This window comes from Martes martes (genome assembly GCF_963455335.1).
Source record: "Martes martes genome assembly, chromosome: 16".
Taxonomy (NCBI): Eukaryota; Metazoa; Chordata; class Mammalia; order Carnivora; family Mustelidae; genus Martes; species Martes martes.
Window position 1 is genome coordinate 57,538,512 of NC_137904.1, and position 10,374 is coordinate 57,548,885.

Here is a 10,374-nt window from a genome sequence, read left to right on the forward strand (position 1 = left end):
TATGGAGGGCTGGGGTGTGCATGTGGACGGGTGGGAATATAGTATGTGTGGGGTACGTAGGCAAGTGTAGGGGAGGAGGAGGGACAGGATATAGGGGCATGCGGGGGTGAGGGGGTGTATGCAGGCGTGAGGCATGCAGGTCCAAGGGTGAGTGCGGGTGCTGGGGGGGATGGGTAGAAGTTGTGCAGGGGTGGGGGTGGGAAGGGAGTCTGCAGCAGCATGGGGAGATGAGTCTGTGTGTATCTATCCCAAAGGGGGTCAGGGAGGGAATGAAAAGATGGGATAAATGAGAAGGGGAATAGGTACCCTTCCTTCTCCCAAGGGTCTGCCATCAGCCCGGCCAGCTCAAGGACACAGGGCAGGGCAGCCCAACAACTGAGCTAAGCACCTGCGCCAGGCCTGAAGGAGACTTGCCAGAAGCTAGAAACCACACCGGGGCCAAGGGAGGCCTAATAACGTGACAACCCTTCCTAGTCCCTTCACGCCAGGAGGGGAGCAGCAGCAGACACCTGCTCTCCTAGCCTGGTAGGGAGAGGAGGAGAAGAAGACAGGACAGAGAGCAAACACCTCCTGCACCTGGGGGGCGTGGCCAGGGGCATGAAGGGGTGCACCAGCCGCCCACGGTTGTGGTTTTCCAGTTTGCTCAAACTCCCCCCCAAACCTCAGACCCGAAGCAAGGCAACTCACCTGTCCACTAGAGAACACGAACACGAGAGCTGCCCCGGCTGCCGTCAGCCCCCAGGTGAGGAAGGTCCCCAGGAGCGCCTGGAGCACAGAGCTGTGGCCTTGCAGCATGCTGGATACGGCTGTGTGCAGAGGGGCAGGAGACGGTCAGCCACTGGCAGGCTCTTGCAGGGTCGCCCCCACGCGCTAGGGAGCCCAACACCCTCCACCTGGGCGGGCCTGTCGTCTGGGTCAGTCCGATGCACCTCTCCGCCACGCCATCCCTCAAGGGCGTCCACGACCGGGCACAGGCCCAGCCTCTTCATCCAGGCCCACCAGGGGTCAGAAATCCAACCCAAAAAGGACAGACCTAGGGGTACTTAGGGAGATGCCAGGGGAGCCCACGGAAGAGGTCAGGACCTTGGAACATAGTTCCAAAGAGAAGCAGCTCCCAGAATGTGGATTACTTAGCTGGGAGGAAGAGAGCTCAAGAGGGTCTGATTACAGCCTTCCAGCACATTCTGCCTGCTCTAGCTGCGCTTGTCCAGCATTGGTTCTCTCTCCTCCGAATACAGGCAACCAACTGGGATTCTCTCTTGAGGCTCTCCCTCCTAAATCCTGACCAAACCTTCCATGGCTCCCCACGAAGGATCCTGTGGCAGCTCCCCCCATGACTTGCCAAGGGCATGTGGCACCAACTGTTGTCCAACTAGCCCACTGACTTTTCAACAACTACCCCGTGCGGGTACTGTATTCCCCCTCAGCTGAGTCCCAAATGGCACCCTCCACAAGTCCCAGAGGGTCCTGGCTCCAAGCCGCTCTTCATCTGGTACCCTCCCGCAAGGCCATCCTCCTTCCTTCTCTGCAGCTGGTGGATTCAGGGCACGTTCTGCTGGCCACCTGGTGTCAGCGTGGACTCCATGCTTTCCAGAACCCCTCCGCTCCCACCCCACTGCATATCTGCGGGGCCTTCTTCGTCCGGGCTTGCCTCCTTCATCTTTGATAGCATTAGCTGAAGAACAGGGATGATGCCTTTTCACGCTCGGCACCCCTGCAAAATGGGGCTTCCTGGCATTTAAAAAATACTTGCTGTATCGAAAAGGGCCAGCTTACCTGGACAGGACACTCAGCAAGGACAAGGAGACGGAGCCATACGTGGCATTTCCCGTCAACTAAGCACACCACTGCCGAAATGGGACTTACACCACTGCCCACCAAGGAAAGAAAGGGAAGTACTATTTCCTCTTGGTTTTGCCCAGAGAACCTCCTCTAGGCTTTAGCACGTTTTAAGTTCTAGCTCTGACATGATAGGGAATCAGACTCTGGCTGTGGAAAGTTACAGGACAGGGAAACCCTTCTGTTAAAGAGCACTGTGTTCTGGTACACAAACATCAGGGCTCAGGGCCTCATCTCAAAGGGCTCATTCAGCAGCCCACTGGTCCTCCAGCACCCACAGAGCTGGACACAACCCCAGTGGGCTCAGCCCTGCCAGGTCCCAGCACTCTCGGGCCAATCCTGGGCTTGCAGCTTAAGAGCTAAAGACACTGACTCTGTTGACCCTACAAGGAAACTGTGGCAGAGGGTGGACGGGGCCGGTGGACAGGGCCGGGGGCCGGGGATTGGGGGGGCCTTATGCCAAGAGGCTCGGCAGCATAGCTCGGATTCCAACCTGGTAAGGCTGTGAATCTCAGCAAACCCAGGTGAGCCCAGAGGAGCCCAGGCTCAGCTCCGAAGCCAGGAAGCCTCTAAGAGAAACAGCCTCTATGGGTTCGGACTATGTCTGAATAAAACTCAGGACGGTAACTATACCAAATAAGGAAAAAATACTGTATTTTTTTAAAAACCCGCCTATCTACACACTTCATCTTGTTAAGTGTCACCCTAACATGAGTGGTCGTGTTTGTTTGTAAACCAAGACACCTAGATCATGATCCCAACGTTCTGTTTCTAGCTGCTTGTGGATAAAACCTGAAACAGCATTGACAAAGAAAGGCATGTAGCTATCATCCTCTTAGTACTTACCATCCAAGACAGATCGTAACAGAAAAACAACTTTTTTTTTTCCAGTATTGAATGTGCCTTTTAACAGCTAAGAAAACAGAAGAAGGGAAGCCATTTCCATTTGCCAACAGGCCAAAGTCAACGTGGGCTTTATGGGCCAGCCAACAAGAGAGCTCTGGGGGTTCCTGGGGGCTGTGGGAGGGAAAGCATTACGCTAGCCTGTCTCCATTTACCTGAGCCCCTGAGGCAGCAAAGCCAGGCACTTTCTTTCTATCCCCAAGAATCACAGTATTTATCAACGATAATGCCAGCCCATGCCTCTGGGGAGAAGTTTCTTCCATTTGCTATTTTGAATCCTCACTACTGGAAGGGTGATCTGAGCTGGTACCCCGCCTCGGGAAATGCAGGATCTCAGGCCCCGGACTGGACAGTCCGCGACTTGCTCAGTCAGAATCTGCATCTTTTCAAGTTCCGCGAGGGTTTCTCGCCCTCGTTGCCGTGGAAAGCAATGGTCAACAGAGACCCAGAGCTTTGAAAGTGAGTTCTCCTGCCCTGCAAGGGAGGGACTGGCCAGGCTGACGCTGAGTCCCAAGAGAAGGAAAAGTTTTCTCCAACAGGTTGCCTAGTAGCACCTTGAGAACAAGCGCGCCTGTCACAGCCCCTCCAAATCAGCTTCCGCGACGGGGCTCAGAGACCTCCTCGTGAGCCGGATGTTAACAGACAAACCTTGATTAATCTGCAAGAGGGAGGATTATTCCCTGCCTTCCCCAACTTTAAAGATACCAACACCTCCCGACCTGTGGACACATTCTGCTACGGACACGCAGGAGGGGCCCCTGCCCGACACCGGATTTCCCGCTGTTGTCTCCCTCGCACGCAACCTGTTGCCTTGCTTCCAAGAGCCTCAGGATATTGGTGAAGTTACCAAGGTGGGAAGAGCACCCAGTGGAACTGCACACATACAGCCCCCGACTCCACGAGGGGGATCCAGCAACGGGGCTCGGGTTTGGGCCCAGGGGACTGCAGGAAAGTTCTCTAATAGCTCACTGCTCAAAGTGTGGTCTTTGGACCACTGACCCGGGGAGGGGTCAGCCATGCGCAAGCTCCGGCCTGCTGCACGGGCACCAGATTCCCAGTCAAGTTCCAGAGGCCGTGCTGAACCCCCAGAATGAGCGGGAGGGGGCGCAGAGGGGCCGGAACTGTAGCCACCGTGCTCCCAGGGCTGGGGGGGGGGGGCGCACACGCCCACCAGGAAGCACTGAACAAAGGGGATTCGGTGAGCCACTGTCAAAGGAAGGCTGGTCCACACCCTTCAGCGGACCCTGGCCAGGGTCAGAGGGGGCACCGGGCAGCCTTCCCCTCCTTGGCCACCTGCCACAGCGGCCCTGCTTCTCCTCCGACCCCCTCCTCGACCCCGGGGGACGCCCCCTTCCAAACTCCCTTTCGCCCTTCCGAGTCCCACGCTCTCCTGCTGGCCCCAGACCCCGGGCCTCCAGCCCAACCAAGGCGCTGAAGGGAGAAAAAGCTGACTCACTACGGTGCCCTCTCAAGCCCCCACTCCACTTCCATCAGCCCCGCTGCCGCTGGCTCGCCGGCTCCACTCCCGAAGTCACTTCCTGCTTCCCTCCCCGCACACGTGTCCCTCCAGCCACCAGGCCCCGCCCCGCCCGCTGCGACTGGCGGATCCAGCCTGAAGAATAAATTCTCTGGTTCACAGCCCTCTGCAGGCTCGGGAACAGGTGGGGCGGGTAGAACAGAGCCCGGAGGCCAAGCAGAGAACATTCAGCAGGCAGAAGACTCTGCAGACTCCTAGGAAGCCCCAGAAATCCCGGAGAGAACGCCTTGTAAGGTCCCCGACATCATTTGTCACTGCACTTGGCAGCTGAGTCTGAGGCCCTGAGTGAGCAGCAGAACAGGATGTATTGGGGGGGCAGGGGGGAAAAATGGGGAGGGGGAGCTGGAACTTTCTACTATTAGCATCCTTCTCCGGGTCAATGGCCCTCAAACTATCCATCGGAATCCCCAGCAGCAATGTCAAAACAGAGAATGCCGGCCCTCAGCCCTCACTGAGGTTCTGGGTCTGGAGGTCTGGGTGGAGACCGAGATTTTCTGTTCTGAACGAGGATTTGCTGATGCGCTGGTCCTGGGAACCCCTCTCTGAGAACCACCGCTGCAGGTCAAGGGCTCTGCTCTCCAGGCGCTCTATAGAAAGACCGGAGGGTGGCACTTCTGGATTGAGCCAAAAATGGAAACAGGGTGCCCTGTTAAATTTGAATTTCAGATAAACGACAAAGAGCGCTTTCGTGTCAGTGGGTCCCAGGCAATATTTGGGACATACTTAGGCTAAACACGTATTTCATATTTGTTGTTTACCAGAAATCCTAATTCAGCCGGGGGTCCCATATCGTAGCTCATGAACCTACCAGAGGGTAAGCTGTTCAGAAAAACTGTTCGTTGTCACAGTGGCCACAGAGCAGGGGATCCCATAGGAGCTGGCTTCGGTCCAGCAACAGGTGGCCACCCACGCCGATGACGGCCCCACCTGCGTGCACTGTGTCAGGAGAGAAGATGGCCTGGTGACTGCCGGATGCTCTGTGCCCTCAGGAGAGTCTCAGACTCAGCTGTCCAACCACAGACCGAGGGGGCTTCCATGGCAGGGACTTACGTTCTCACATTCTAGAAGCAGAAGGCCAGGATCGGTCCAAGATCAAGGTGCAGATCTGGTCCTTGGTGAGAGCTGTCTGCCTGGCTTGCCGATAGCTGTCTTCTCACTGTCCTCGAGTGGAGAAAGAGAGATCTCTCTCCCTTCCTCTTCTTTCTTATCAGGCCACCAATCCTGTCACTTGAGGACCCCACCCTTAAGGCCTCATTTAAGCCGGACCACCTCCGAAAACCTCTATCCCCAGATGCACTCATGCTGGGGGCTGGGGCTGCAACAGGTGAGTTTCATGGGTGGAGCCCTCCTGCGTGGGATTGGTGCCCTTCCAAAGGAGACCCCAGAGAGCTCCCTCACCCCTTCCTCCATGTGAAGACATATGAGAAGTCTGTGACCCAGGAGAGGCCCCTCAGCCCACCACGTGGACACCTTGATCTGGGACTCCCAGCTTCCAGAACTGCGACTGTACGAGCCACCCATGAGTTTGTGACATCTTGTCTCAGCAGCCCGAATGGGCGGAGATGCTCCATTTTATAGATAAGGAGACTGAGGCTCAGGAAAGCTCTATAGTGACCTCAGGTTGACAGAGTAGTGTGGAAATCGTAGCCCAGCTGATGGCAGAGATGGTGCTCTGTCTCTGTGCGTGGGACATACAGGGTTCACGGACTGAACACCCTGGTCAGCAGAGCCCCAGGCGGGCCTCGGGCTCGGGGGCCAACCCCCAAGGGACAAATCCCACCATTTCCCTCCTTTCTCTCAATGACCCCTGCATACACACACACACACACACACACACACACACACACACTGACCCACACATACAAACTGCCTGGCTTTCTCACCCTCCCTCATGGGAAGAAGTGCTCAGAGTGGGGGCAGACGAGAATGTTGTTTCCTTAAAGCTAAGTACACCGCTCTTACCTCCAGCCACCCCTGCCCTTCCCTAGTCTCTCCCCGAAGAGTGAGGGGCCCTGCAGCCTCCATAAATGGGGCAGTGGGGGGAGGAAGGAGGTGCACAAGAACAGGCTGGAGCAGGCACTAATGAAAGGGGGGCAGGGTGTTAGGCAGGCAAGGAGGGCTGGCCTCCCAAATGCCGAAAAGCCAGAAAACGAACTGATCTTGACAGTCAGCAAAGGAACCCCAGGGCGGTGGAAGGGTGGCCCTTTCCAGGGGAATCCCTGTGGCTTATCTGGGTAAGCAAGCTGGCAGCACCAACCCCTCAGAGCACGGGGGTGGGATGGAGGGGAGGTGAGGGCAGTGGCGGCAGCTGCCCAGCGGGTCCTGGGTCTGTCTGTCTCTCCCCCTCCTTCTCTCCCCTTGCCCCTCCCCCACCCCCACCCCCTACCCCGGCTCCTCCCTCCCTCCCTTGTCTGAGATCTCAATGTTTCTTACAGAGGTCCTAGAGCTGCTAAGGACAGGATTTGGAACCTGACAGCCTAGGAGGGATCCCAGCTTGGTGCATGAGTTTCCTTGGACAACTACCCCAACTCCTCCCAGCCTCAGCCTCCCCATCCTGAGGCAGTGATTGGAGCGGAGCCCCCAACATCCAGCCCAGTACCCATCATGGCAGCCTGAAGGATTATCCCTTGGCCTGTCTCCCTCCTTCCCGTCTGCCTGCCTTTACAAGACGGCTATTTCGGGCCAGGCACTCTGGGGCACCCTGGTCCTCCAAGGTCAACTGAGCACCTAGGTTGCCGGGAGTGGGGAGTGGGGAATGTTCTAGGCGGGGAGGAGACTAGGGCACGTCATTGCTGGTAACTGCCCAGAGGCCTCCGAAGAAAAGGACCTCAATCTAAGACCTTGTGATTTCTTCCTCATACTAAAGTCATAATCATTTTGATACCAACATTTCTGTTTTCCCTAAAGAGAACCCTTAAAATTGCATGCACGTCAGAACCCACAAAACCTGACATGCCCTGGGTGCGGTTGGAGATGTCAGCTGGAAAGCAAATAGCTTCCTCCAGCAGGCAGACCAGCAACCCCCGCAAAGATGTCCACATCCTCATCCCTGAAACCTGTGAAGAGAGACCTCCCACAGAAAAAGGGTCTTTGCGGCTGTGATTGAGTGAAGGAAGGCTCCTGAGGTGGGGAGATTTATCCCGGGTTATCGGGGTGGGCCAAGCGTCATCACAGGGGTCCCCATCAGGGGAAAGAGGAAGGAGGCGTGAGGACATGAGCTGAGGTCAGACCAAGGGATGCTGATGGCATCTGGAAGCCAGAAAGGCAAGGAAATAGATTCTCCCCCGAATCCCCCAGAAGGAGAACAGCCCTGCCAACACCTTGATTTTATCACTTCTGACATCCGGGATTGGAAGATGATGCATTTGTGGTGTTTTAAGCAACTAGGTTTTCGGTACTCTGCTTCAGCAACCCAGGGAAACCAACACACTCCCGTGTGCTTGGAAGCATCTAGTTTCACTGGTCCCTTTCTCTAGCGGCCCCAGGAACTATCAGGACCCACACTCGACCCTTGCCCACCATCGTGACTAGGATGGACAGACTATATAATTTGTGAGACCTGGCACAAAATGAAAATGGGAAGCTACTTATTCAAAAGGCAGGGCAACATGCCCTCCATAGTACTAACTGGGGCACCTGGGTGGCTGTGTCAGTTGGGCGTCTGACTCTCGATTTCAGTTCAGGTGGCGATCTCGGGGTCATGAGATTGAGCCCCACGTTGGGCTTCACACTCAGCGTGGAGTCTGCTTGAGATTTTCTCTCTCTCCCTCTGCCCCTCCCCACTGTGCTCTCTCGCCCCCTCTCGAAAGTAAATAAATAAACCTTTTTTGTGTTTTTTAAAGTACTGGGGGCACCTGGTTGGCTCCGTCGGTGAAGCGTCTGCTTTCGGCTCAGGTCATGATCCCAGGGTCCTGGGACTGAGCCTCGCGTCGGGCTCCCTGGTCAGTGGGGAGCCTGCTTCTCCCTCTGCCCCTCACTCTGCTTCTGCTCTCTCTCTCGCTCTCCCTCTCAAGATAATTTAATAGAATCTTTTTTAAAAAATTAAATGATAAATTTTTTTTAAAGTACTACTTAACAAAGCCCTTCTTTTCTTCTGTGTCTCTCCTCCGCTCAGACCTCAGCGTCCGACTAGACTTTGCTTACAAAACCCAAGCTCAGAGATAAAATTATTAGGAAATCCCAGGGTGGTGACAGCAGGCCAGTAGATCAAGTGCAGAGCCTTTCCGAGTGAGGAACCGCTCAAACCTGTGCACGTCTCACGCTCGTGACGCTGGCCCTGCCACAGGCACTGGGGTGGCAGGGCCAGACGGAGGAAGGCCACAAGGTCAAAATTGGGACATTGGACCAGGATTGGTTATTCAGCAAAAAAAAAAAACAGTCCACAGACAGATTCAGACCCAGGATATTCAGGATGGAGGGAAAGCAGAGGTGCGAGCCAAAGGTGCGGGTGTAAGCCAGCCTGGGGAGGAGACAGAAGCAGTCCCAGGAGACTCGCTGCTGGGGAACCTGGGGTTTGGCAAGGAGACATTTCATTCTTGTGGGAAGGAAGGACAAGCAAGGGAAAAGCAGGCCCATCTCAACAATCAGAAGTTCGGGGCCCAATATCTGAGGTCCCCAAGTTTTCCAGGGGCCGAGGACGTCATTGAGAGTTGAAAACAATACTGGATCTTGAGCTCAATAAGGAAAAAAAAAAAACCTAGAAATTTAAATTAATAAGTGTTTAACTAAATGTCTATAAAACTTTGTTAATTGTTGACTTTGGTGTTCATAAAAATTTAATTACATTCAAAACACAATCCGAAGCTTAGCTTTTCTCACTTCAGGAGAATTCCGAAGTATGCATGATAACGGCCAAGAAACCACAGCCAATCGTAAATTAAATAAGCTTAGAGCCAAATGATTTCAAAGGCAAAATTATAAAAATCTTCCTGATCATTTTATGGGGAAAGAACATACTTAATGTGGAATGTGGGAACATTTTAATAGGCTTGCTGCAATGTGGGGTGAGATCTCAAAATGCAGGCATTCTTGGGGCGCCTGGGTGGCACAGTCGGTTAAGCCCACGACTCTCGGTTTGGCTCAGGTTGTGATCTCGGAGTCGTGAGATCGAGCCCCGCCATCCCGGCTCCGCGCTCAGCAGGGAATCTGCTTGAGACTCTCTCTCCCTCTGACCCACCGGCTCGTGCTCTCTCCCTCTCCCCCCTCACAAAGGAACAAATCTAGGCAGGAGTTCTTGAGGGGCCTGCAAAGATCCTAAGAGGCCCCAGGGAACAGGGAAGGAGGCAGGATTGCAAGAAAGTTTATTCCTCTTTCCAAGTGGGAGCAGAGACAGAAGTCATCTCATCAGCAGAGGTTCCTAGAGGGCTGATGGTAGGGCTGGATGAAGCTTCCAGAGAGGACGGTGGTCTCCTGCTGTTAAACGCCCCAGAAAGGAGCACAAGTAAAGCAGGAGCCACGGACGATGGGCCGGTGGGGAGGGGGCAAGCCCCACGTACAGAAGGGAAGAAGGTGGGGAGGTGGCCCCTCAGCTGTCCACGGTGGGAGAGGACCAGACCCAGTCTCTCCAGGTCCCATCGGACTGGGCCGGGTGGGAACAAGGCCAGGACCGGAGATGTGTGGGTGCAGCATGGGCTCATCCGAGAAGCCCCAGAGAGTGCTCTGAAGGGTCACCCCCCAAAAAGATATGCAGATCCTAACCCCGGTGCCCGTGCATGGGACGTTATTTTGGAAAAGCGTCTCTGCCAGTGCAAAGATCTGGAGGGGTTGTCATCCTGGATTAAGCAGGTGCTGCTAAATCCAGGGACACGTGTATGTACAAGAGACAGAGGGGAGACGACCAGGACACGGGGACGAGAAAGCCATGTGGAGAGGGAGGCAGAGACGGGAGTAACAGGGCCACAGCCAAGGAGGCCCAGGAGCCACCACCAGCTGGATGCGGGAAGGAAGGATTCGGCCAGAGCCTTCAGAGAGCGTGGCCCTGCCTGCATCTCATTTTCCAATTTTTTGGCCTCCAGAACCGTGAGGGAATCCATGTGTATTGCTTCCGGCCCCCAGTCTATGGTATTTTGCTATGGCCGCCAGGAGATGAAGGCTCC

The 10,374-nt window shown here is 55.2% G+C and overlaps 1 protein-coding gene across 5 annotated transcripts in view; it reads right to left on the reverse strand.

Annotated features, from left to right (window-relative positions):
- The window catches only part of SLC39A11 (solute carrier family 39 member 11), a 325,005-nt gene extending 320,696 nt beyond the window's left edge, over positions 1 to 4,309 (reverse strand). For 3 of the 5 annotated variants that reach the window (XM_080826001.1, XM_080825999.1, XM_080825998.1), the window contains exons 1-2: positions 4,199 to 4,303; positions 688 to 806 (exon numbers count right to left, since the gene is read on the reverse strand). In XM_080826001.1, coding sequence (XP_080682127.1) covers positions 688 to 795 — 108 coding nt within the window. In that variant the 5' untranslated portion in view covers positions 796 to 806; positions 4,199 to 4,303. Of the gene's footprint in view, positions 1 to 687; positions 807 to 2,685; positions 2,747 to 4,198 lie in introns of those variants that run through there. The other 2 variants (XM_080826002.1, XM_080826000.1) reach the window with 2 other exon arrangements.
- Positions 4,310 to 10,374: the final 6,065 nt, after the last annotated feature.